Consider the following 27,746-nt stretch of genomic DNA (forward strand, 5'->3'; position numbering starts at 1 on the left):
CCCAAGTACTTGGATTACAGTCACCACCACGCTCTGCTTTTGTAATGCTGGGTAAGGAACCTAGGGCATTCAGGATAGGCAGTCTACCCTACTGAGCCATGTCCCTAGTTTTGGGCTTAGTCCCGTATTTCCCCAGGCCATCACCTGACCAAAAGATACTCTTGTTCCACTCTCCATGGTAAAGCCCCCAGTGCAGTACCCAGGACTGGGCACACAAGAGGCGCTCAGCCCCCCCCTCCACATACATGAAGAAGGCACAGCTAGAGCACACACACGTGGGGTGTGTGTGTGTGTGGGGGGGATAAGACCTACAGGTGTCTCCCAGAAACCCAGGCATAACTGGGGCGCGGGGCGCAGCGAACAAAGTCTCTAAGTTGCTTGCGGCTTGGAGGCGGTCAAGGTCAGTGTCAGGGCAGTAGGGAGGGGCGGGACTCGGGGCGGCGCCGCAGGCCGGGGACAGCGATGGGCACGCCTTGGCCAGGGCCTCGGCGGGCGCCGGAAGACACGCGGAAAGCGGCAGGTGAGGTCGCCTGGGCCCTTATTCCCGGGTGCGGCGGGGCAACGGTGGAGGAGCGACAGGGACCACGACTTTGCGAGGAGGTGCCGTTGCCTAGGATACCCAGCACCGACACGTAGGACCGGATTCCCCGCCCCTAAATCCCCCGCTAAGTCTTTCCGGGAACTTAGGGCCCTGTTGGGAGCAGGACGCTCAGGGGCGGCCGGGCAGGCTTCGTCCGGATCCCGGGAGGGGTCTCAGACCGAAGGACTGCTGTGTCTGATCGCAGCGAGGAGACCCTTAGGGATCTCAGGGAAAGTGCGTGGGGTTGTCCAAGTGATCATTAGTTCTGGTGTATTGGAGGCCTGCTTCACCCTGCAATCCCCCTCCCCCGCCCCCGCGAAGTCGGGGTTCTGCCAAAACAGGATCAGCCATGGTTGAATCCACTCTCTCTCCTAGCTCTCTTTGACCCAGGAATTTAAGGGGAGGGGCGGGAGGGTTCAGCTATCCTTGGGACTCTCCTGCGAGAGAACAGGCACAGACTGTTTGGGAAGGGACTTCCAGGTCTCCCCACTCAGCACCTATCCTCCAAAGCTGCCATCAGCTTCTAGCATGAGCCAGTGTCTGCTGCTCACACACCCCAAGTGCTCAACCACACCTAAAGGAGTACCCCAAGAGGGCTACACTGTCAGGATCCACCCAGGTTGCCTCCTATTCACAAGGACACTGACCCCCAGTCAATGTTGGGCTGTTCCAGGACCATTCGCCCATAAGCAACAGAACTGGGCCTGTCAAGTACTGTACTGTCAGTGAACTTTGCCTGGTGGTAGATGAAGGTGCACAGCGGACAGGGATGTGCAAGTCACGTGGGGCGGGGTTTGGGTACAGGAGTGTCCGTGATACCGAAGCGACTTCCCTCCTCTCTCCGTCCTTTAGCACTGGGTGTTTTTCAAGAGTACATTTGGGGGTGCGGTCCCCAGAGTGCCCACTCTCAGCCTGATCTCTGGTGTCCAAAGAGGGGAGCCATCACCTCTCTTCCTCAGTGGAAGAGGGACATCATAGCCTTTTGAGTCACACTTCAGCAGCCTTCTGCCTCTCTTGGCCACTGTGGAGACAAGGCTATCCAGTGTGTCAGTGTTGAAATTGTCCTTGTATAAGCCAGGATGATTCAAATGATTGTGTGGTGCATTTGTGATTTTTTAAAGACAGGAATGGCCTGGCCTCTCGTTGGCCTGGGTGTACACAGCTCCTGTTCTGTGTTGTCTGAGGTTTGACCTCTCGACAGCTATGGCGGAAATGTGTTCCAGTAGTAGATTTCTGAAGGACTCTGACCCTGGGATCAAGTGTGAACCACATCAGTGCGTGTGTGTGTGTGTGTGTGTGTGTGTGTGTGCGTTTTGGGAGATGAGGCAGTGGTCCAATTACTTAGGAAATGCTGTACCATTATTTTTTTAAGGGGTGGGATGGGTAGGGGGACAGGGTCTCATGTAGCTCTTGGCAGCCTCAAACTTACTACATATCTAAGGCCAGCCTTGAACTTCTGATCCTCCTGCTTCTCTCTGCTTCTCCTCCTGTTTCTCACTTGTAAAAGTGAGTTTCACCTGGTTTCTGTGGTGCTAGGAATCAAACCCAGGACTTCGTGCAGCTAGGCAAGTGATCCAGCAGAAGAACTATGCTCCAGCACTTAAAGACCTATTTTAAGCCAGGGGTTCTCAACCTGTGGGTTGCAACCCTTTTGAGGAGGGGAGGAGTTTCAAACAACCCTTTCACAGGGGTCACCTAAGGTCATTGGAAAACACAGATACTTATATTATGATTCATAACAGTAGCAACATTACAGTTATGAAGTAAAAACGAAAATAATTTGATGGCCGGGGGTCACCACAGCATGAGGAACTGTATGTTAAAGGGTCATCGCAGCATTAGGAAGGTTGGGAACCACTGCCTTAAGCTAGTATTTCTGAATCCAGTATTTTTAGTTGAGGTTCTCTGTGCTTCCTTGCTGGGAATGTCTGAGAAAGTTAAACCTGGAGTTCCCCATGACTCAGCAGTTTCTCTCATAGCTATAGACTAAACTTCCAAACATGGCCACGTAAAACCTGGTGCACAGATGTCCATCCATGGCTGCGCCGTTCACAACAGCCAGGAAGTGAAGGCTAAGATGTTGGATCACCCATGAGAATGTGGTGTAGTCATATGATAGTGTTATTTGGCCATGTGAAGGAGAAACAGACACCATACAAGCCAGGGAAAGGAACCAGATACAAGAGGTTGTGTGTTATATGGTTCTGTTTGCACTGAATGTCTAGGGTAGGCAATCCCTGGAGACAGGTATTTAGCCGCCAAAGCATTCTCCAAGGCAGGGCCTCCGTACACATTCTAGACTGACATCGAACTCTATCCTTCCACCTCTGTGCCCCCTGAGTGCCGGATTTACAGACATGGGTACATGTGATGGTATCACACCCCAATGAAAGTTTTCTGGATTGATAGTTGTGGTGGTTGTTCAATCTGGAAAGTATAATAAAACCTGCCAGTTTTCACTTTAGATGGTAACTCTTATATGTGAATTATATTTGATTAAAAATCATATAATGATAGACCTATCTCACTATTTCCTTTTCAAGATAGAGTCTTACTCTATAGCCCTAAAATTCACTATTTGGTTAAGGCTGGCCTTGAACTTATGTTGATCTGGGATCACAGGTGTGGTATACCATCACAGCTAGCTTCCTTGTGCAGCTTGTGTGTGTGTGTGTATGAGTGTAGTCCTGAAGTTGACATCGGGCACCCTTCCTTGATAAGCACTCGCCTATTTTATTTTTTGTGGCAGGGTCTCACTTTGTAGCCCTACCTAGCCTAGAATTCTCTATGTATAGCAGGCTGGCCTTGAACTTACAGAGATCTGCCTACCTCTACCTATGCCTCCAGAGTGCTGGGATTTAAGACCTGAGCCATTTCTGGTCCCTCTTTTTTTTTTTTTTCCTTTGAGACAAGGTCTCTCCAAACCAGAAGCTCATTGATTTGCGTAGGCCTGCTGGTCAGTCACCTTCAGGGATCTGTTTGTCTCTGCTTATGGGGTGCCGAAGTTGCAGGTCTGAACCACAGTGCCCAGCTCTTAAGTGAGTCCTTGGCATACAAACTCAGAACCCACGCTTGCCTGGCAGACACTTTACACTTTACTGAGACATCTCCATCTCCACAGCCCTGTCTCGCTTTTGAAGCTTAATTATTTTTGCCAAAACAACACATGCTTTAGCAATGTGTAGCATGTTTAGAATGTTTAGCAATTTAAACAACAGAAAGCTAAGAAAGCAGAAACCTCGTCTTAGCCTAGTATTATGGCTCAGGGAACTATGTCATGGTTCAGGGAACGGGGTCAGATCTGATAAAGGTGGAGCATCCGGTGGCTAAGCTTTCTTTTTCCCAAATAGGGTGAAAACCCCACACGTATGAAATGCAAAGTGACAGGGAACGCCAAGCCTGCAGCAATTACAAAAGTGTGTGTGCATACACCAAAGTGCTGTGTCTTATTGCTTGCAAATGGGGTTAAAATCTACAGGTGATAATCCTGTTGCCTGACTTGCCCATAGACAAGCCTTTCATGGAAAAATGCTATTTGCTCTTGTTGTTGTTGTTTTTGATTTGTTTTTGTTTTTTGTTTTTCAAGATAGCGTTTCTCTGTAGCTTTGGAGCCTATCCTGAAACTACCTCTTGTAGACCAGGCTGGCCTTGAACTCACAGAGATCCGCCTGCTTCTGCCTCCCAAGTACTTGAATTAAAGGTGTGAGCCACCACTGCCTGGCTTCACTCTTTTAAAAACCAATAGGCTATATGGGTGTGTGGGAATCTCTTCTAGAGTCTCCCACCAATGGAGGTTTCTGTGGGTCAATGGAATCTTCCAGTGATTACAGCTGGCCCAGTCCGGCTGCCATATTAAGCACATTCATATACACAAGTAATGTTCATTCATTCCAGGCATGTATTTAGAGCAACCACAGGGTCTGTAGCTGGAAGTGGAGGACTGCAGCCTGGGCCCTTGGTTTTAGGTGGCTGGCCAAGTAGGTTATGGCCCAGTGAAGAGGAACCTTGCCCTACTCCCACCCCCCCACCGGCTCCGGGGAGGGGTAGGCAAGAATGGACAGAGAAGAGCCAAGGACAATTAGTGTGTCCAAGTATTGGGAAAGGAGCTGGAATGTTCAAGAGAGTTGCTAGCCTTCAATCCCCCAAGTGAGGGTGGCAGAGGTCAGTGGAGGAGAGAGAAGAAAGATTCCAGAGAAAGCAGCAGGAAGTGAGAAACGGCCTCCTTTTTCTTGCCATTCTTGATCCTCAAGGCCAGAACAGCAATTTGGCTTTACTGGGGGCTGACTTGGTTGAGCGTAGCAAAAGTCTGCCCTTTGCGGAAGCAGCTAGGTGATCAGGGAGGAGCTGAGGCATCTGGGACTTTTGGCCAGCTCAGTAAGGCCCTGGCACACACCCCTCTGGGGGATGGCATTCTCAGAAGAGGCAAGGGCAGGTTTGTTAGCCCATCTGGCATGATGGGATCTTCGTGACATCTGTGCTGGCCTGTCACCTGCTCTCCCCACATTTCTGCTACATGTGCCTTGAACTCTTACTAACTGACAGCCTCGAGGGCGGGACTGGGCCCACACAGAAGGGGGCAAGTGGAACATAGCCTGCTGCGGTCCACCTTATGACCTTCCCTGTTTCTAGCCCCTGCTAATCCACTGGTGTCCATTCCTGCCTCCGACTGGGTACCTGTGTCTTCCTGGGGCTTGATTCCCTGGGGATATTAATCTTCTATTCAGTTAGCCTGCTGAATACTCAGAATTAGCTGGGGGCAACCCTCTGAGGAGTTAGAGGAGGAGAGGGAGCATTGCCTCCTGGGGGATTCGTCCTGGTCCCAGTCCTGTCAGAGACTGAGTTTTCTAATCTGTCAGATGGGTAGGATGTTGAAGCCTTGGTATATTAGAGGTCATTTAGCCAATGAAAAATAACTTTAAGTCCCCTCCAATCCCCTGATGCAGAGCCCCCTCCCCCCGCCCCAGCACCAATGAAAACAGTGTCGGGAGTTCTAATCATGAGCTATCCTGCAAGGGTGAGAGGATTTGGAAACAGTCCCAGGGGTTTCCATGTCTTGGAATCCATCCCATGTGTATAAGGCTATGTGTAGAGTGCTTCCCATTAGAAAGAGTAAACTGAGGGGGCTAGATTGGTGGCCTAGTGGTTAAGAGCACTCATTCCCAGCACCCACAGCTCACAACCATGTATAACTCCAGTTCCAGGGTTCCCATCATTCTCTCTGTCCTTCCAGGCATCAAGCATGCATGTGGTGCACAGATATACATGCAGGCAAACACAGAAGATAAATAAATCAATTTTTAAAGAAAAGAGAAAACCAAGGCCCAGAGAAGAGCTGGGTTTTCTCTAGCCACACAGAGGGTCAGGTAATAGGTGGCCCTCCAGGGCCACTGTACCACCTGAGACAGTCCCTGATGGTCTGGGACATACTCCCTCATGGAGCTGGTCAGCTGCTTGAGCCCATACTTCCAGGCTCACCTCAGCATGAGTCCCTTTCTTTTCTTTGTATGTGGGTGCACATATGTGTGCAAGCCCATGGAGGTTAGAGGTCAGCCTTGTGTGTCGTTTCTCAGGAGCTGACCACCTTCTGTTTTGAGACAGGATGTTTTGCTTGGACCTGGGACTCGCCCGTTCTTCTAGGCTGGCTGTCCAGCGAGCTCCAGGAGTTCTCCTGTCTCTGGCGCTAGGATCAGAAGTACACACGACCACACCTGACTTTTTTATGTAGGTGCTGTGGATAGAACTCAAGTCCTCATGCTTGTGCAGCGGGCATATTACCCACTGACCTGCCTCACTTCCCAAGACTCCAGAAGAGGGCACCAGATCTTATCACAGATGGTTGTGAGCCACCATGTGGTTGCTGGGAATTGAACTCAGGACCTCTGGAAGAGCAGCTAGTGCTCCTAACCTCTGAGCCATCTCCAGACCCCCCAAGACTTTTTTTTTTAAAGTAGTCCCTATGTAGCCAAGACTGGCTTTGAACTGGCTGTATATCTGAGGATGACCTTGAACTTCTGATCTCCCCGCCTCTCCCCTTCCCCAAATGCAGGGATTATAGGCATGTACCACAGTGTGCCTGACTTACTTCCTCCTTCCTTATGTCCCCCAAATGTCATTATTGGTGCTGTGCCCTGAAGCCCACAGAGTAGCTGGGCCTCTCTGGCTGCCTTCTGTAGCTTTTCTGTCTTTAGTGTCTCCTTAGACGTCCCTTCCTCTGACCTAGCCTAGGCAGAGGGAGTGTGATGTCCTTTGGTCTGAGACAGTACCACCCAGCAACCCTTCTCCTGCTATCTAGATCTCGGCTGGAGAGACTTGGCCCTCACATGGATGGGTGGTTCTCTCCACATTGGCAAGCCTCAAGATCACGTGTTCATCTCTGGGGTTCATTTGGGCTGGAGGCATAGGGTCAGATTCTAGGATCCTGCCAGTGGCCCTGATAGCCTCCTGCAGGTGCCAGGGGAGTCCTGGTACCTTACAGCTGCTTCTGTCTCTGGACTCAGCAGTTCTGTGTCTAGTGACCTAGATGGCCTCTTTCCGCCTTACCTCAACAACCGGCTCTGGGCCAAAGGTTGTGGAATGTTAGCTCCTGAGGCTCAACCAAGGTTTGCTCTCAGTGTGCTGGGAACTGGGTAGCCTGCCCCAGTCCAAGCAGTGGGCCTCAAGCTTAGGCTATGCCCACTGCAGGCACGCTCCTCAGCTGATCAAGCTCTTGCTTCTCCTCTCAGCCTCCGTCAGGGCCTTGCTCTCCCCTCCCTTCAACCAGAGAGCTAGTGCTTTCCCTCCCCCTCCCCCTCCCCCCCTTCCTCACTGCAGACAGTCATCGAGATTTTTCCAGCAGGTCTCTTCCGGTCACCACCACTATGTCTTGGGTCATACCTCCTAGATGTCCCCAGGGTGAGGGGTGTTGCTGCTTTGGAGTGACCTAATCCCATGGTAGGCTGACTCCTCCCCTGTGATCTCAGTCCGTCCGCGGTGTTGCTACAGACTGTTCCAGACTGGAGAGTTTATAAGAAGCAAAAATTTGTTGGCTCATGGCGCTGAAGGCTGAAAAGTTCAAAGTCAAGGAGCCAACCTCTGCTAAGGAGCTTCCTGCTGCACCTTCCCATGGGGAAGACAAGAAAGAGCAAGTACTTGAAACCTCAGGGCTTTACTTCTTAAAGTTAAATTTTTATGTACTTATTGTTTGTGTGTGTATGTGTGTATGTGTGTGTGTGTGTGTGTGCACTCACTAGGGTGCATGTGTGGAGGTCAGAGGACAGCTTTCATAAATTGATTTTCATCCTAGGAGAGCTGGGGATTGAACTCGTGTTGGCAGACTTGGTGGCCGGCATCTTTACCAGTTAAGCCATCTCACTGGCCTCTCAGTGACTTTTCCATTCGTAGGTGGACCTTTCATGACTTAAACAGCTCCCCTGGGGGCCACCTCTACACTGTCACACTGGAGAATAGGTCTCCAATGTGTGTTTTTAGGGAACACCTTCAAACCATAACAACATCCTGTGTTGCAAGATACTCCTCATACTCTGCCCGTGGCTCCCTTCCACTCAGGGTTCACACAGGCGACCCAAGTCCCCAGTGTGATCTCATCGCAGCATTCGCTTAGCATGGGAATGAAAGGATTTTTCTTCTGACGTGGCTTCTTTGTCTGGTTCCCTCCAGGCAAGGCAACCATTTCTCGTTCACCTCCCTGCCGGACTTCCTATACAGCTTTTGTTTACCCGCATTTAGAATGTTCTAAATTCTTCTTTTGAAACAATATTCATTTAATTAATTAATTTATTATTATTATATGTATATGATATTGTTGGGACATTATTTAAGTAATTATTATTGTATGTGTATGATATTGTTGTGGGGCATGCGTGTGCCCCCACACGTGTGTGAACCTCAGAGGACAACTTTTGGGAATCAGTTCTCTCCTTCTGCTGGTTTCTGGGGGTCAAACTCGGGACATCAGGCTTGTACACTTGCTGGGCCATCTTGCTAGCTTAAGCTCGGTTTCTGCAAGGGGAGGGGCCATGCCTTTCTGTCTGATCACATGTTCCATAGCAACAGCGTGCTGTGTACACGTAGTTGAGTAGACCTTGTTCCCTCTTTGGAAATCTTTGATGACATATATTTAGGAAGAACGGTTTGATAGTCATGACCTTAGGTTTATAGAACAGCTCTGGGGAGGATTCAGAAGCCTCCAGAGAAGGGGGAGGGATGTTTTTGATGGAGTGAGAGCAGGTTGCCCCTTCTTCTATGAATTTCACTTAATTTAATTGAGTGTCCATGGGGCTGGAATTCTGTGAAAGAAAGACAAACTCTTGGGGCTGAGGAGGTGGCACAGTGCTCAGTGCGCTTGCCACGGAAGGGTGGTGACTGAGTCTGGATACTCAGTACCCAATAAATGCCACGTTGTCATGGCAGCCTCCCTGTAATTCCTCCTCTAGAAAGACAGAGAAGCAGGAGATCCTGTCTTTGCTAGACTAGCCAGATTGGTTAGCTCTGGATTCAACTGAGAGACCCTGTCTCAGTGAATAAGGAGGAGAGCAGAGTGATCGAGGGAGACTCCTGACATCAGCCCGTCTCTTGCCATGGACACCCTGTTCTCTCATTCCCCTGAATCTGATGTAGTCTCTTCTCCTAGCCCAACAGCACCCAGTTCAAGATGGGGTCCCAGGTCTCGGTGGATACAGGAGCTGTGCACGTGGTTATCGTGGGCGGGGGCTTTGGCGGGATAGCGGCCGCCAGCCAGCTGCAGACGCTGAACATCCCCTTCATGCTGGTGGACATGAAGGACTCCTTCCACCACAATGTGGCAGCCCTCCGGGCCTCTGTGGAGAGCGGTGAGTTGCCCTTTTGAGAGCACAGTCTGGTCACTGTTATGGGGTATGTCAGAGCTGGGGGCATTTTCTCCATTTAGGGCAAGTTGCTCCAGGCATTAAATTCATTCTTAAACTCAAGCCACTGGTCTTACGCATCTTCCGTAAAGAAGTGCCAGTTCTTTACAGAACTTCTTTATCAGAGCTTAGGGTCTTCTGAGGACCAGATGGGAACTTCAGGGCAGAGTGGACACCTGAGTATACGCACTGGCCTGGCTGTGGCCAAGAGCACCCCTGTGGGTATGTGACTTGGGAACGTTTCAACCCTGTTTGACCCTGTGATGTCTTCTGTGTCCGTTCCCAGGCTTTGCCAAAAAGACATTCATTTCTTACTCAGTGACCTTCAAGGACAACTTCCGACAGGGCAAAGTGATTGGCATAGACCTGAAGAACCATACCGTGTTGCTACAGGGCGGTGAGGTGAGTGTGTGAGTGCCCAGGTGGGAGTAGGCCCCCTCAAGGCCGAGAGGAGCCATATGTGGGCTCCAGGTCCCACTTTCTGCTTCTCAGGACATTCTTGGTGACAAAGGCTTGGTCACAGCAGACACAAGCAGAGGGTGGCTGGGGTTGCCCAAGCCTTTTCTACATGCCGAGCACTGTCCTGAGCCTTTACATAAGTGTCATTCTCTCCCTTTTGGCATGATAGATGGAAGATTCTAAAATATCCAAAAGAGGAATTGGGGATGTGGCTCAGTTGGTAGAATTCTTGCCTAGTGTGCATGAAGTCCCGGGTTTGCTCCTCAGCACTGAGCGCTGTATGCGTAAATAAGGAAGTCCATGAGAGCCTGGGGAAAAGAACACATGTTTATTTGGGGAACACTCACACAATTAAAGGTAGAGAGTCTCCCCTGTCCTCTGTTCTGTGGGCCCTGGGAGCTATAGACGGAACTCCGACCACAAGCCAAGAGAGCGAAAGGGCCCACTCCTATCTCTTAAAAACGTTCATGTACTTAGACAGAAGACCACGCTCCTAAGTCCGGTACCCCCAAAGGCTGAATGAATTCCCACTACAGAAGATGGTGGTCATGCCACATAATCCAAGTTACATTGGAGCTGGAAGCAGGAGGTTAGAAGTTCAAGGTCATCCATGGCTACATAACTGGGCTACACGAGACCCAGTCTCAAAAACAAAAGTCCAGAAGATTCCAAATTAACTCCACAATGGAGGTGTGAGTCTTGCTTACTGCCTCTGCTTCCCCAGGCAGTCTCTTGCTCCTGGCCCCTATGCCAGTTAGCTCTACACCCCATGCTCTCCTGCTTCCTTAGGTAATCTTTGCCTCCTGTACCTTATATGCCTCCCATTAGTGTGGTGTTTTCTCCTTCTCCTCCTCTTTGGGCCCTTGGCTGTACAGAGATCTGAACGTGAGGAGAGGTGGACCAGGGTGTTGCCTCATAACCCCAACCTAAGAAGCCTCTTTTCTGCAATGCTCCATGGTCCCTGGTGTCCAGCTGTTGGGGGCAGAGGCCCAGCCCTTCTGGCCCAACTTACTTAACTCACACATCTTTTTCTTATCCTCTCTAGGCCTTGCCCTTCTCCCATCTCATCCTGGCCACAGGCAGCACCGGGCCCTTCCCTGGCAAGTTTAATGAGGTGACCTGCCAGGAGGCAGCCATCCAGGCCTACGAGAACATGGTGAAGCAGGTGTGCCACACTGACGGATGTGGGGCAGGGTGGGCAGGCCGGAGCACTGTGGCTCTGGAGCAGGGGGACTATCTGGGGGGGACCTCATGGCTGCCTAAACAGCCTGCGAGCAGTGGAGAGAGGAGGCCTCAGACCTGAGTTTCTGTGTGTTGTGCTGGCTATGTCTCTGGCTCATCCCTCTTGTCGCCTCTTTATATATGCATGCAGCCCCTTCCGCCTGCTGTGCGGTACAGCGCACCGGGCTCCGTGCTCCCACTTCCCCCAGGGATCTGTGAAGGGAGGAGCAGACCCATCTGGAGCCCAAATATGGACAGAGCTCTGCCCTTCTTTAGCCAGGGCCTCCCTCCCCCTCCATAGGCTGAGCCACCGTGCAGGCATGTGGGTGTGCTTCATGGTCCCTCCTTCTTCTTCAGATCCAGCTCTCAGAGTTCATCGTGGTGGTGGGAGGTGGCTCCGCAGGAGTGGAGATGGCAGCAGAGATAAAAACGGAATACCCCAAGAAGGAGGTGAGGTGGCCTTCTTGGCTATCTTTTTGAAAATTTATAATAACATTAAATAAATATGTATTTATACATATGTATATGTATAAATATATATATATTATATGTATATATAATGTCTTTGTGTGTGTACATGCACAAGTGCCATGGTGTGAGTCAGAGGACATCCTGTGGGAGTCTGTTCTCTCCTTCCACCCTGTCTCCCCTGGGTTTTGAACCCATGTCATCATGCTTGGCGACAAGCGCCTTTACCTTTACCCATCTCCCACTTCAACAACACCAGGACTTTGCTCAGGTCCTGGGAGGCTGGAGCCCCACATGTATAAGCAGAGTGTTTTCCATCTTGTCCTAAAAGCAATTCCACATGCAGTCACTCCACATAGCGAGAAGAGCCTCCTGCTTCGGCTCCTGGCTGTACGGAGCTCTGGACGTGGGGAGAGGAGGGCCAGCGAGTTATCTCATAAACACAACCGCCCATGTCTCTCCTTCCAAGTGAGAGCCTTTGGGATGAGGCCTGGATGTTCTCTTTTTTGCTGTGAAGTTTCTTGGTATTTTTGATTGGCAGCCCTTGCCCTGGACAGCCACATGGTGGTCATGTGGGTCAGCTTTAGCTCACGTGTGTGAGCCTCTTTGAGCCACAAAGAGCCTGTGAACAGCACTCTTCTCCCCAGGGAGAGATGGTTGGCTTCCACAAGGAAAATCAATCTGGCATAATTTAATTATATGCTTACTCTCTGACAAATGGCTGGAAATTATGGTGACTGATGGATGTAGTTAAAGCATTCATTTTGATTCACGAGTGTTGCATAGAAAGCCCACCCTCCCCGCTTGTTCTCAGTGCTTCTGCCATGAGTGGGTCTCTTCCAACACTGACTGATCTTACTGGCACCGGTGGGGTGTCCCGTGATATAGTTCAATTCCAGAGCTGCCAGGAATTGGCACATGCACCACAAGCCAAGGGCTCAGCCCCATACGGCTGCTCCCACCTCAGATGACAGTGGAGTTGTAGGTTCCTGGTTAAATAACACTTCTGACCCAGCTATAAACAGAAAGTTCTTCCCATTGGGTTTTATAGTGGCCAGAGTGTCATATAGACCCCAGAGATACAGCTCGCTTACCACTGCTAGCTTAACACAAAAGAGGTTTTAAAGGACACAGATGGGGCTGGAGAGATGGCTTGATGGTTAAGAGTTCATACTGCTCTTGCCTGGGGCCCAGGTTTGGATCTTAGCACCCACATGTGGAGCTCACCCGACCTGTAATTCCAGCTCCAGGGGATCTAGTGCCCTCTCCTGGACTCGATAGGCACTGCACTCATGTGCGCATATCCACATACAGACGTGTAACTAAAACTAATAAAATAAGCCTTTAAAGGACATATATGAACAGCCAGATAAAGAGATCCCAAACACAGGGACCTCTTTCTCCCTGGAGTTGGGGTATGCCACCTTCATTCATGAGGAGGCACTCCAAGTCTCGCAGGGGGATTTGAAGGCTTCCTCATTGGCTTGATGAACTGTAGAACTCCACCTCCAGCTCCCTGGGCTTCCTGGGAGACTGGGACAGGGCTGAAGCTCCTGTCAGGGTTTGATTCTGGTGGCCTTGTCCCGTCAGATTGAATGATGCTCCTGTCACACAAGAAACTCCAAGGCATCCAGCAGTTTGTCACTCAGAGAATTACAAAGGTCACAGAAGCTCCGGGTTAGGAATTAGGGCCAAATATCAGAACAAATGATTCTTCCAGCACTGGAAGGCCTTCAGAGCTCTGTGTCAGCAACCAGGGACAGACCAGAATTCTTGTCATGTCATGGGGATAAAGATGGTCTGAAGTAGTACGTTTCAACTAACTCAGGGTAGGATCTATGTTGTATTAGTAGGCATGTAGGAGCACGTGTGTGATTGGCATGTGCTGAGTCCCCTCCTTTACCACATTTTTATTAGGGCCGAGCATAGTATCACACTTTAATCCCAGCATGTGGAAGGCACAGGCAAGAGGATCTCTGTGAGTTCTAGGCCAGCCTGGTGTATATAGCGAGTCCCAGGACAGCCAGGACCATGCAGAACAGTGGTTCTCAACCTTCCTGATTCTATGACACTTTAATACAGATCCTCATGTTGCGGTCACCCCCAACCATAAAATGATTTTCATTGCTACTTCATACCTGTAATTTTGATACTATTCTGAACTGTAATGTAAGTATCTGATATTTCCGATGGTCTTAGGTGACCCTTGTGAAAGGGTTGTTTAACCCCCCAAAAGGGGTTGTGACCACAGGGTGAGAATCACTGAAGTAGAGAGACCCTGTCTCAAAGAAAAATAATTAAAAATTTTTATTTAGTGTGTGTGTGTGTGCACGTGTGTATGCACATGCCACATTCTGCTCTCTATGAGGAAATCATAGAACAATTATAGGAGCTGGTTCTCGCCTTCTACCATGTGGATCCTGGGTTCACACTCAGGTTGTCAGGCTTGGTTGCGATCACCTTACCTGGTGAGCCATTTTGCCAGCCCCTTTAACGTCTTTTCTCATCCATCATTACACAGTTCCTGAGTGGGACAATTAAATTCTGGTGAATCTCAGGAGATGTCTGGCCCAAGTGTCAGAGACAGGATTTCAACCAGTCGAGCCCCCCCTTTCCCATCTTCTCTGCTTTCCCTTTCCTTCTGTCTTTTCCTCCTCTCCCTTTTCCTTCTAAGCCTTTGTATGTGCTAAGCAAACATTCTACCCGTACGCTATGTATGTCTCCAGCCCTCTTTTTACTTTTTATTTTATTTTATTTCATTTTGGAGACAGGGTTTCTCTGTGTAGCCCTGGCTGTCCTAGAATTTACTCTGCAGACCGGGCTGGCCTCAAGCTCAAAGATCTGCACGCTTTTGCCTCCTGAGTGCTGGGATTAAAGGTGTGTGCCCACCACTGCTCAGTCTCTTTTTACTTTTGGATACAGGGTCTGACTCAGTAGCTAGTTGGTCTGGAATTCAGCCTGGCCTAGAACCTGAGATCCTCCTACCTCAGCCTCCACAGTGGCTGAGATTACAGGCCTGTGCCATCAGGCCCGAGAGACAGCCTGATTTCCAAGTCTGACCTGGACGGTGGTCACAATCTGACTGCATGTCTTCTTGCTGAGACAGCAAGCGGATATGCCAACGAGACTCATTTTACAACTAGAGAAGTGTTGCTATCAGCCTGGTGTCGGGTCAGCAGCTTATATACTGATTATACAATCGCACATCCTGAAAACATTGTCCGTTTGCCTTAGGTGAGGTGTGGGTTTGGGCAGTAGCACATGGGTGGGCCTCTGGGTTCAGGGACACTGAGTCCTGAGAGGTGGGCTGGAGCCCTGGCTGCTGTGTAGAGTTTGTCTCTAATGCTCATTTCCTCAGTATTACATGGGAAGTAGGAGGGAGACTCAGGGCTCCCCTCTCAACACCTGTGTTGTTTGTTTGTGTTTGTTCCAGGTCACTCTCATCCACTCCAAAGTACAGTTGGCCGACCAGGAGCTCCTGCCCTGTGTGCGGCAGGAAGTAAAAGAGATCCTCCTCCGGAAGGGCGTGCAGCTGCTGTTGAGTATGTGTGACGAACCCCTCTTGTCCAGCCCCCACCTGCTGATCCACTGCCCGTGATCCAGCTGTGGCCGCCGGTTGGGGCTGTAGCTGTGGTTCATCCGCTCAGGCTCCCCTCCTTCCTATTCTACCCAGAGAGCATCAGGAAGTCTCAGACGTGGGAGCCTGCCTGAGCTGTATCCAGCGGGAAGTCAAAGTCACAGGGCTAGTGGGACCCAGCTGTAGTTGAGCACAACGACAGACAGGGGGTGCTATTTACTGAATGACTTAAGTGCCTCTAAAGGATCTGCCCCATATTTTCATTTTTGATGTCTCCGTGGAAGATGGAACAGGCATGTAATTTGAGGCATCGAGTGTGACTTTTTTTTTTTCCAGTCTCTGCGTGACCCTGTCTGTCCCGGAACTCACTCCGCCTCTGCCTCCTAACCTTCCACCTGCTTCTGCAGCCTGAGTGCTGGGACTAAAGTCATACATCCCCACCTCCCTGCTTTTCAGTGTGGCTTTTTTTTTTTTTTTGTCTAGAGCAGGGAGAGAGAGAAGATCCTAGTATTTGGAGTGGGATGGCACCTGCGTGTCCCCTCTATGTTCTGTGCAGAAGGGTATGTGGCAGTTGCTGTGGAAGCCCCACTCAGCTGTCACAGCCTCCTTTGGTGACTGGTCCCCGAGGACTGGAAGCACTTTCCTTTCAAACAGATCCTCTCACTTTCTCTGCCTTTTGTCACGTACCCATCCATCCACCCGCCTGTCCACCCACCCATCCATCCATTCATCACCAATTCCCCCATCCATCCATCCACCCACCCATCCATCCATCATCCACTCATCCATCCATCCATCCACCCACCCATCCATCCATCATCCATCCATCCATCCATCCACTCATCCATCCATCTACCCATCCATCCATCCACCCGCCTGTCCACCCACCCATCCATCCATTCATCACCAATTCACCCATCCATCCATCCACCCACCCATCCATCATCCATCCATCCATCCATCCATCCATCATCCATCCATCCATCCATCCACCCACCCATCCATCCATCATCCATCCATCCATCCATCCATCCATCCATTCATCATCCATCCATCCATCCACTCATCCATCCATCTACCGATCCATCCATTCATCATCCATCCATCCATCCATCCACTCATCCATCCATCTACCCATCCATCCATTCATCATCCATCCATCCATCCACTCATCCATCCATCTACCCATCCATCCATTCATCATCCATCCATCCATGCATCCATCCATCCATCCATCCATCCATCCCTTAAAATAATTTTATGTGTGCGGATTTTTGCCTGTGTACATGTCTATGTACCATGTATGTGCCCAGTGCCTCTGGAGGCCAGAAGAGGACATTAGATCCCCTTGAACTGGAGTTACAGATGGTTTTTAGCCTCTATTTGGATGCTAAGAATCAAATCTGGGTTTCATGGAGGAGCAGCCAGCACTCTTAACCACTAAGACCTCTCTCCAGCCCCTTCATTATTTTTTAAACTTTGGAGAGAGAGTATCTCATGTAGACCAGGTGGGCCTTAAACTGTGTCACCAAGGAGGATTGAATTTGTAATCCTCCCGCCTCCTTTTCCAGAGCACTGGCATACACACTATACATAGGTTTTCGGGGCTGGGTATAGGACACAGGACTTTCTGCACATCTTGCAAGTACCCTACCAACTGAATACTTTCTCTGCTTTCTGGTCTGTGCTGTACTAGGGACCTTCCGCTTAGACAGGACAAACAAGCTGCCATTCAGAAGAGGAAGGGGCCCTCTCTTGAGTAGCGTTTCCTAGAACTTGGGAAGCTTGATTTCACTTCCCTTCAGCAGCTTCCGGGAACTTTCCTCCAGATGGATCCCATGGGGACGGCTGTCCACATTCTGCTGCGTGGGGGTGGGGCGGGAGAGCGGACTTTGGGGGAGTCACGAGGGGGAGTGATCACTTTCCCCGTGGTCTGCCTTGGTTTGTGCCAGCTTCCTGTCATGGCCCCCTCCACAGGCGAGCGGGTGAGCAACCTGGAGGAACTGCCTCTCAGTGAGTTCCGGGACTACATCAAGGTGCAGACGGACAAGGGCACAGAGGTGGCCACCAACCTGGTGATCCTGTGCAACGGGATCAAGATCAACAGCTCTGCTTACCACAGTGCATTTGGTGAGTGGGCGGCCCAGGTGTAGCTGCCCCCGAGCCGCCTCCTTTCTCTCTAGCATCCGGAGACACACCACAGCCCTTCCCACCTGAACCAGCACCCCGTCGGTCTCCTCTTAGCCCATAGATCTTGACCTTTAAGTTCAGGTGAGAGGCCCTGCCTGCTCAGCTTGGAGGCCAGAATCTTCTGAGGTTAGGGCTTCCACCTAGTGGAGTGAGATGGAAGTAGGCTTCAGAGTGGGGAGAATGACCTCCCTTCCTGATGCTTCCCATGAGGAAGCTGAGGAAGTCCCAGGTCAGGCTCTCCCCCTCCATAGATAGGTGTGCTGCTCTCTCCAACCCCAGACCTAAGCACCTGGTACTTCAGTTCCAAACCTCCGTTTGGGGGGGGATGGGGACCGTGACACGGCCTCATCTCTTAAAGCTCAATATCCAGATGCCAGAGGGATAGACGTGGACTGAAGTGAGAGTGGGGCCCAGTGGCCAAGCCCCATGATTGCGCTGCATCCCCAGGCACCTGTCACCAATTGCTGAGCACCCTTTCCTTGACCAGTCTCTGCCGGATCCAGCAGGAAGTTAGTTTTCGGTCTAGAAGGAAGGCGGTCCACAGGGGTAATAGAGAGAGCACCCAGTTTACTATCTCAGTATTCCAAGGTATTCTAGAAGATACGTTGTTTTAAGTCCCTTAAGGGAAGCTTATTGTTTCGGAAAGGGCCGCATCTATTTTAAAATTTCGACGTATGTTCCAAGGGCGGTTGAAGACCTGAGAGCCAGGGGACTTGCAAAGAGCTCTCTTTTGTATGAGGAGGCTTTCCGGTGCTTGGCCTCTGTTCTCATTCTTGCCTCTTGCTCTGCCTCAGGCTTGACCTGGCAGGAAGGGGACTTGGAGGGGGAGGGGAACTTCAGGCAGGATGAACAGCCTGTGGGCATGTCACTTCTTAGCACACTTCTCTGAAGTGACTGGACCCACACCCGGGACTTGTCCCACTGTTCTGGAGGCGACTTAACATGGCTGCTCAGGGGCTGCTTTGGTGTCCTCTCGCCCAGCAGAGAATAAATTGGCCAGCAATGGTGCTCTCAAGGTGAACGAGTTCCTCCAGGTGGAAGGGTACAGCAACATTTACGCCATCGGCGACTGTGCTGACATCAAGGAGCCCAAGATGGCCTATCTCGCTGGCCTGCATGCCAACATTGCCGTGGCCAACATCGTCAACTCCATGAAGCAGAGGCCCCTCAAAGCCTACAAGCCAGGTACGGAAAGCTTGGGCATTTGGGGTCAGATATGCGGAAGGCTTTGGGAGCTGTAAGATGAATGACCACTAGACTGCAGGTCCCATCACAAAGTCTCTTTAAAAAGCAAATGTGTTATTGGGCTGTAGCTCAGTGGTAGAATTTTTGCCTGGCATGAACTGAGGCCCTGGGTTTCATCTTCAGCATTGCTAACAGAGGTGAAGAGATGGCTCAGATGGCAAGGATGCTAGTTTGATACCTAGAACACATTTCTTGTTTATTTGATTGTTTTTGAGATAGGGTTTCTCTGTGTAGCTTTGGAGCCTGTCCTGGCACTTGCTCTGTAGACCAGGCTGGCCTCGAACTCACAGAGATCCGCCTGCCTCTGCCTCCTGAGTGCTGGGATTAAAGGCGTGCGCCACCACCACCCTGTTCTAGAACACATGTTTAAAAATAAAAAACAAAAAACAAACAAAGAAACAAACTAAAAAACCTGGGCATCATGGTCAGTAAAAGATCCAGTCTTAAAAAATAAAAATAAAAAAAGTGACTGTTACCTGAGGAATGCCAGCCCAGATTGTCATCCTCTGGTCTCAACATGTTTCCACACACATGTACACATAGGCACACATAGTCATATGCACACAAGACATGAACATAGGCACACATAGGCGCACCCGCATACTCAGACATCTGACTTGCTTTCTTAAACACGCACTGTTGCTCGTGGACTCTGACAGCTTCATTCGTGGCTGCATCTCTCAGGTGTCACCTTGCTTTGTGTGTTTGCCCCCCAGGTGCATTGACATTCCTCCTGTCCTTGGGCAGAAATGATGGCGTGGGCCAGATCAGTGGCTTCTATGTAGGCCGCCTCATGGTGCGACTGGCCAAGAGCAGGGACCTCTTCATCTCTACGAGCTGGAAAACCATGCGTCAGTCACCACCATGACAGGGAGGCTGTGTGGGAGTTGAGGTACCACTTGGAGGGGTGATAGACTGATTGACCAAGGACACCCTCCTGACAGGTGCCAAGAGCAAAAGCTCTTTGTCTGGATCACGGTGTCAGTCGTGCGCTGGCTGGAAATACAACTTGTATGAAGCCCAAAATGAGAGATGGAGAGTAAAGGGGGAGACATTAAAAAAGAAAAAAAAGCCCTAGAAGATTCTTTCTGGATTTGGAAGGTCTGCTTGCAGCTGGGCTAGCTAAAGGGTCTTGGGGAGGCAGAGGCGGCTTTCTGAGCTGTAGGCTTCTGTCTGTGTGTCCATGTGTGCACACGAATGCACAGGGCTTTGGGCTTACTGTGCAGAGCTTCTGTAGGGCAGACCTGGGCTCCTCTAGCTAGTGTCCGGTCTGTAGTATAGTAAGTAGTGCCCACAGCGTGAGACCAGCTGAAGAAAGAGCGTTGGCGTGGGGAAATGGCCTGTACCTTGAGTCCCTCCTCACTTGGGGTGGGGAAGCTCATAGGTCCCACAAGAAGTAGGATATTAATAGGGGCCTCATTTTATTCTCCCAAACTTAGTATCTGCACTGCTCTCTCTTTCTTCTCTCCCTTCTCTCTTTCTCCCTCCCCCAACTCTCTCTCTTTCTCTCTTCCCTCTCCCTCTCTCTCTCTCCTCTCCCCTCCCTCCCCCCTCTCCCTCTCTCCTCTCTACCTCTCCCCCTCTCTCCCTCTCTCTCTCTCTCCCTCTCCCTCTCTCTTCAGTGTCTCTATATTATTCAGATTGGCCTTGAACTCCTGAGCTCTAGTAATGCTCCTGGAACCCTCTTTAACCTTCATGAACCTTTATTTCCATATTCATCTGACTGTAGGTCACAGGTACATTTACAGAGAGACAAAGTTCCCCTCTAGCTAGTCCATCTGTTGCTGAAATCTCTTCCCGGGGTGGGGGAGGTATATAAATAACATCTGTCCACTTCTCCTAAGGAAGGTCCCAATGACAAACCAAGGACAATTCTGTCACACTTTACTCTGGGGAACCAGTGAGTTTATTGAGGTTCCTTATATAGTATCTGAGGGGTGTGTTTCTCCCCACAACAGGCCAAGCCTGGAAACTTTAACCAGCAGGGATGAGGGTTCCATAGCTACGGGGCAGCCTTTCCTGGCCTATAGGTTCAAGCCACTCCTTGGGTCCACACGCAATTAAGGCAGCGTTGCATACAACAGGTGGTAGGGGATTCACAGGCAAGGGTCTCCTGCCTCCCACCGCTCCACGAGGGGATAAAAACCATCAATAAGGCCAGCGGGGACAGTCCTTTTAAAAGGGGAGCAGCTGATCTCCTCCTTCCCCCACCTGCATTGATGGTGGTTGCTTGGCTCTGAGGACAGCCACTCCAACACCATGCTAGCAGGGTGAGGTTTATAAGGATGGAGGTGCTAAGATAGAAGCCTGGCTTGCCACTGCTGTAGGAATCCCAGGACGGCGACCCGTGATTCGGGGAGGGTACTGGATGCTTGATCTTCAGAGACCAGAGAGACAACTGTGGACGATTCCTAGTGATTTCCAGGTTACCCTTACAGGCTGCTGCTGGGGCTGGGGGGTGGGGAGCGGGGGTGGGGAGCATGCTGCGGATTTCCTGGCCAGCTCTTGTCACTTGGGTCCTAACTGGCCATAATGTCTACTACAGACGGCTAAGGTACACGAATGACTTCTCTATCCAAGTGAGCCCGCCCAGCAGGGAAGAGCTGCTGGTGCATGGCCTAAATTGAGTGCCTATATCAGAAGAGACTGGGAAGCCACTCCAGTAGATTCAGGCATGACTCTCTCTCCTCTGCCTCTTCCTGCTTGCTTTTGGCCTTGGCCTCTGCTTATGGGTGGCAGAGTCCTTGCCCAGCCTCCCTGGCACGTCCAGTCCATCCCCATTTGGGTTGTCGCTAAGGTCTGTTCTGTTCAGTTGTACAGGCTGGGGCTGAGACTTAGGTCTCTCTCCAGGGAATCATGACTCATGGGCAGTTTTGTCCCCAGCTCTGCTGTTGTGGATGCTAGCCAGCAGGCTCACCCTCTCTGAAGGCAGGACCGTCATGATGCGGGCTGATCAGGAGCCCTAGAGAGCCTAGTGGGACGCTAGGGTGACAGGTCTTGTGCAGTTTCTTTACAACACTCTAGAAGAATCTACCCGTGGAGACAGCCGTCCAAGAGAAGGAAATATGGCAATAAAGGGATATGTTATAAGAAAGACACTGGATCTTTTATTTTTTTTTCCTTTCATTTTTCTTTTTTCTTTAAAAAAAAACAAAACCAAACAAACAAAAATCCCAAGGCAAAACCCTTTTAGGTGTAGTTACAAATATTTTAGGGGTCGGGGAGGGGACCCTATTACAGAAGAGAAAAGCACCTAGGATGTCTTTCCCATCTTCTCTCCACTGAGGGAGACAGCCAATACACCCAAGTGGCTGTCATGCCCTCCTGACTTGGAAAAAGGAGGAACCAAACACTTAAGAACTTTGAAAAGACTTGTGTGTGTGTGTGTGTGTGTGTGTGTGTGTGAGAGAGAGAGAGAGAGAGAGAGAGAAAGAGAGAGAGAGAGAGAGTAAAAGTCAATGCTATAAATCTAAACGAGGTCTATTTTTATGTCTGTTTGTTTTTTTTTAAAAAAAGTTCTAAAACAACAGGAAGAAAAGACATGAAAAAAAAAAAAAAAACCCTTGGTGGAAACCTGGTTAATTTCGAAAGAGGCCTTTTGTAAAGAGAATATAAAATGCGCTGGGCCCCTTCCCCAGGCAGTCAGGCCCTGCCCCGCTGCCTCGGCTTCCCCTCTCAGCTGCCCTCTGCTCCCCTGCCACGTCACCCGTCCTCAATCCTTTTAAAAAATAAAACCCCCTGCTCTGGAGACGTGACCCTGACTCTCCCCACCGGAAAGCTACTTGGTGTCCAGCTTGGCCATCTCCTGTACGTAGATGCCGATGCTCTCGCTGTCAAACAGCAGGAAGTACACATTCTTCAGCGAGGACGCGCTTGAGTCGTCGAAGTGGGCTGAGATGGCCTTGAGGGTCACCTGGGCGGCCGTCTGTTTGGGAAAGCAGTTTCTATGACCAAGCGAAAGAAGAGCTCGTGTCACTCTGGGTTCCTGTACCACTGCTGTAATTCTCTCTTAGCTTGAGGAGAGGGACGCTGGTTCCTTTCTGTTCTTGTTTTGACAGGGTCTCACTAGGTAGCCCTGGCTAGCCTGGAACTCACTGTGCGGACCAGGCTGACCATGAACTCGGAGATCTGCCTGCTTCTGCCTTCCAGAGTGCACAGATTAAAAGGATGTACCACCACGCCCTGCTAAAAGTTTCTTCTCATGCTGGCCCTGGACCCTTGTTTGTATGGTGTGGAACTCACCACATACAGGGCCAGTTCACAAGTCACACTGGCAGGAGTCAGGGGAAGACACCGGTTGGTGGAGATGTCCCTGCTACATACTAACCACATACGAAAGAATGCTACATACTTTCAGTCAAGGTCACAGAGCTAGTATGTAAAGGATGTCCCAAATTTGAATCTGTGTCAGCTGGCTTAAGGATAAACTCTATTGATTTCACATTTATAAGACCATGTCTTCAAAAAGCAAAGTTTTTTTTTGTTTGTTTGTTTGTTTGCTCCTTCAAACCAGATTATACGACAAGGGCCTTTCATAATTGCTGGGGCTGGGGCTCAGTTGGTCAGTGTTTGTGCCTAACATGCTGGGTTAGGTCCCCCAGTACCACATAAAGCAGGCAGGTGTCTTTAACAAACATGGGGTATGATGCAGGGATGGCTTGGTGGGGAAAGGGCTTGCCACACAAGCATGTGATCTGAGTTTCTCAAAGCAAATATAACGAGGCTGGGCATGGTGATAGTGTCTGTAACCCCAAAGACAGGTAGATCCCTGAGACTGGCTGGCCAGTCAGCCTAACCTGATTGGTTAACTCAAAACCAATGAAAGCGTATTTTTTAAAAAAGGTGGTAAACCCACCATTGACAGTACATACTTTTACTGTAAGAGGCAGAGGCAGGCAGATCTCTGTGAGTTCAAGGCTAGCCTGATCTACATAATGAGTTCCAGGACAGTCAAGGTTACATAATGAGACTCTCCCCGCCCCCCTTTTATCTTTTTGGTTTTGGTTTTGCAAGACAGGGTTTCTCTGTGTGGTCCTGGCTGTCCTGGAACTCACTCTGTAGACCAGGCTGACTTCAAACTCAGAGATCTGCCTGCCTTTGCTGGAACTAAAGGCGTGGGCCACTGACCTCCAGGCCAGACCCTATCTCAAACAAAAAAGCAAAAAAAAAAAAAAATCGCCAAACCAAAACAACAGCACCTAAACCTCAGGGTGGTAGGGTGTGGTAATACACTCAGCACTCAGGAGACAGAGGTAGGCAGATCTCTCTGAGTTTAAGACTAGCCTAATTTACATTGTGAGTTCTAGGCTAGCCAAGAGACATAGTAAGGCCCTTTCTCAAAACAAAAACAAGATGGGTATCTTAGTCATCTGAGAGGAGAAACCTCAATTGATGAATTTCCCAGATCAGATTGGCCTGTGGCCACGTCTGGGAGGGATTGTCTTGATTGATGATTGCCATGGAAGGGCCCAGCCCACTGTGGGCAACACCGTTCCTTGGGCAGATGATCTTGGGTTGTATGAAAAGAGCTACCTAAGTAGAAGCCAGGGAGTGAGCCAGCAAGCAGCATTTGCCCAAGGTTTCTTTATCAAACTCTTGCCTTTAACTCCTGCCTGACTTTGACGATGGACTGTGACCCGGAAGTGTAACACAAATAAACGCTTTGCTCCCCTAAGTTACTTCAGGACAGAATGTGTTATCACAGCAACAAGAGTGTTAGTCACCCGAGTAATGACACTGGTCTCCACACACATATACACATACGACACACATGTGTACCCACACGCACACACAAAACTAAAATGCTACCCATGGTGTCTTTCTGTTCTGAGCATTGATATCAACAAGGCAGGAGAGCTGGCCCCAGGCTAGGGAGACTTGACACCCCAGGCCAGGGGCTTGTCTCTGTTTGAAAGGCAGGAAATTGGGCTCCTTTCTCTGTTGCCTACCGAACTTGCAGGCTTTGTGGGCAGACTCTGGCTTTGCCTTCTAGAATGGGCTGATGGAATGTGGCAACCTTGGCAGTCCAACAGAAAGGCTGGGGATGTCAACTAAGAAACTGTGTCCTACCTGCCACTGGGGAAAGGCGGGAAGGCGACGGACTTGAGCTTCTTGTCCTCGGCTGCGGACAGGCAGTTTTTGATGGTCTCTTCCAGCTGCTCTTCACATTTGTCGGAGCCCCACTGGGGGATGTGACAATGGATGACAAATTTGGCTGCGAGTCCACTGGATTGGCTGACGGCAGCTGGGACACAGGAAAGGGAAACGCAGGAGGTTATTTCCCGAGTCCCACCTTAAAGCTGGGTGACGATCCTGGGCCTCACAGGTAATCCTGTGAGATCCTGGAGGACAGGAAGTGAAAGTGCAGGTGGCTGGACCCCTCCCTCCCTGCCCACCGAGAGGAGAGTGTGGCAGGATGTGAGCTCTGGTCAGAAACCCTAGTCTGGGTGTTGATGTGACAAGTTTTTCACTGCTGGTGACCTGTCCCCAGGCCCCTGGTCAGGAACCACCTCAGTGGATCCTGGCAACAGGAACATATCAGAATCACAACTGGGGCTGTGGGAGGTCCAGTAACAGTCATTCCCAAATGTCGGAATCCCGGGGTTCTTAACTGCTCCCTGACATGGCCGAGGGTACTTTGTGACTGCAGTTAAGGATACTGGAGATGGACGGCCAGGGTTGCCGTACTGGTTAGTTTTGTTGACTTACCATGACACCAGGATTAAAGGTGTGTGCCACAGTGCCTGGCTTTTTTTTTTTTTAAAGTTTTTCAAGACAGGGTTTCTCTGTGTAGCCCAGGCTGTCCTGGAACTCACTCTGTAGACCAGGCTGTCCTACAACTCAGAGATCCACCTACCTCTGCCACCCAAGTGCTGGGATTTAATTTGTGCACCACCACCACTTGACAAGGCTTAACTAAAAAATGTTTTTATAGGGATGGGTATTTGCCTGCATGCATGTCTGTGTATTGTATGTATATAGTGCCCAAGGAGACCAGAAAAGGGCAAATCCCCAGGCCTGGAGTTAAATATGGCTGTGAACCACCATGTGGATGCTGGGAACTAAACCCAGGTCTTCTGGAAGAGCAGCCAGTGCATTTAACTGCTGAGCCATCTCTCTAGGCCCTCCTTCCTTTCTTTATCTTTAAAATATTATTTTATTTTATGTGTAAGGGTGTTTTTCCTACATCTATGTCTGCACTGCCTTTAGAAGCCAGAAGATGGCATCAGATCCCCTGGACCTGAAGTTATAGACAGTTGTGAGTTGACATGTGGGTGCTGGGAATTGAACCAAGGTCTTCTGCAAGAGCAGCCAGTGCTTTTAACCTCTGAGCCACCTTTCTAGCTCCTTCCTTCCTTTCTCTCCCTCCCTCCCTCTCTCTCTCCCTCCCTCCCTCCCTCAGGGTTTCTATTGCTGTGAAGAGACACCATGACCACAACAACTCTTACAAAGGAAACATTTAATTAGATAGCTTGCTGTTTCAGAGGTTCAGTCCATTATTATCATGGTGGGACATGGCAGTGTGCAGGCAGAAATGGTGCTGGAGATGGAGCTGAGAGTGGAGAAGGAGCTACATCTTGATCTAGCAGGCAACAGGAAGTGGTCTGAGACACTGGGTACAGCTTGAGCATATATGAGATCTCAAAGCCCACCTCTATAGTGACACACTTCCTTCAGTAAGGTCATACCTTCTCCAACAAAGTCACACATCCTAATAGCTACTCACCATGATTTTATGTGTGGGGGGTGTTGTAAACTACCACACCCCTTCCCTCTCTCTTTTAAATTTTATTCCCCTAAACATGGCCCCTGTTATTGACAGGCCTGGTAAGAACCTTGGCTACTGAGGAGTTTGAGGAAAGTCCCTGTGGCCATCAATCATCAGAAGTGACTTTTCTGTCTCCATGCTTGGTTGTGTCCTTCACTCCCAGTTCCTTTGTCCATCTTTTCTGAGCCATGCATCTGGGCAGCCTGGTAAGAGATGCACCGTGTGACCCTGGGCTCCTCACTTGGCTATAAATTTCTTCTTTTAGGGCCACACTGACATCTACAGCACAGTGCATGTGGCAGAGGCTCAGCATGGACTGGTCTGGCTTGGAGAACATGCATGGGGCACATGGGCTCCCAGCAGGGTCTGGCAGGGGCAGCTGTGTAGAGGCCTGGACTGAAACTGGTCCTTTTACCAACTCTAAGAGGTAAGTATTTTTCATTCGTTTTAGTGTCTTTGAAAAGGTTCACACACACAGACATCTGTAATGAGATCTGGTGCCCTCTTCTGGCCTGTAGGGATACATGCAGGCAGAACATTGTATACATAATAAATAAATACATCTTTAAAAAAAAGAAAAAAGATGTGTGGTCATTAACTTAAAAAAAGAGAAAGCAAAGGCATACATCTCATGACTGCTGTCAGCTGCAGGAGACCTAAGCTCTTCTAGAAATGAAATGCAGGTTCTTCATCTGCTGAGGTCTGGTCCCAGGAGCCTGTCTGTGTGAGGATTTAGACCATGCTGGGCTGCCAGTCTTCAAAAGCACTGGCTTGCCGCTCACATTCACTATGCTTCTCCCCCACCCCTTATCCTATCTGTGGTGGTTTGAATGAGAATGCCCCCCATAGGCTCATGCATTTGAATGCCTGGCCTCCAGTTGGTGGAACTGTTTGGCAAGGATTGGGAGGTGTGGCCTTGTTGGGGGAGGTGTGCCACTGGGGGCAGGCTCTGAAATTTCAAAAGTCCACACCATTCCCAGTTAGCTTGCTCTCGCTCACGCCTGTGGATCAAGGTGTAAACTCTCAGTTCTTGCTCCAGCAGCATGCATGGCGGCCGGCAGCCATGTTCCCTGTCATGATGGTCTCAGACTTAATGCTCTGAAACTGTAGCCCACCCCAATAAACTCCTTCTTCTCTAAGTTGCCTTGGTTGTGCTATTTTCTCACCAAAATGGAAAAGTATCCAAGATACCATCGAACTAATACCAAGGTCAAGAACAGAGCTTGCTGCCCTTCTGTGAGGCAAGGTCAGCTGCTACCCACCTTATTTTGATTTTTCTCTTTAGGTGGGGATCATTGTGTGTGTGTGTGTGTGTGCACGCGCACACACACTAATGGATGCAGGTCACAGTACACT

The 27,746-nt window shown here is 50.0% G+C and overlaps 2 protein-coding genes across 7 annotated transcripts in view; one reads left to right on the forward strand and one right to left on the reverse strand.

The window, feature by feature from the left end:
• Positions 1-463: 463 nt before the first annotated feature.
• On the forward strand, positions 464-19,699 carry Aifm2 (apoptosis inducing factor mitochondria associated 2). 5 transcript variants are annotated; one of them, XM_038343338.1, is made up of 9 exons: positions 464-520; positions 9,210-9,408; positions 9,749-9,864; positions 10,967-11,086; positions 11,500-11,592; positions 15,044-15,152; positions 17,165-17,317; positions 18,359-18,562; positions 19,339-19,699. In XM_038343338.1, exons 2-9 carry the CDS (start codon positions 9,231-9,233, stop codon positions 19,488-19,490), a joined length of 1,125 nt encoding a protein of 374 aa, XP_038199266.1. In that variant the 5' UTR covers positions 464-520; positions 9,210-9,230; the 3' UTR covers positions 19,491-19,699. The 5 variants fall into 5 exon arrangements, with proteins under 5 accessions (XP_038199266.1, XP_038199267.1, XP_038199268.1 ...); XM_038343339.1 differs by having other exon boundaries at positions 498-632; XM_038343340.1 differs by lacking the exon at positions 464-520 and adding an exon at positions 580-600.
• Positions 19,700-22,202: 2,503 nt separating this feature from the next.
• Positions 22,203-27,746, reverse strand: part of LOC119823203 (core histone macro-H2A.2) — a 41,257-nt gene continuing 35,713 nt past the window's right edge. For both annotated transcript variants that reach the window (XM_038343058.1, XM_038343059.1), the window contains exons 8-9: positions 24,692-24,866; positions 22,203-22,566 (exon numbers count right to left, since the gene is read on the reverse strand). In XM_038343058.1, coding sequence (XP_038198986.1) covers positions 22,401-22,566; positions 24,692-24,866 — 341 coding nt within the window. In that variant the 3' untranslated portion in view covers positions 22,203-22,400. The remainder of the gene's footprint in view (positions 22,567-24,691; positions 24,867-27,746) is intronic.

This window comes from Arvicola amphibius, chromosome 9, assembly GCF_903992535.2.
Source record: "Arvicola amphibius chromosome 9, mArvAmp1.2, whole genome shotgun sequence".
Classification (NCBI taxonomy): Eukaryota; Metazoa; Chordata; class Mammalia; order Rodentia; family Cricetidae; genus Arvicola; species Arvicola amphibius.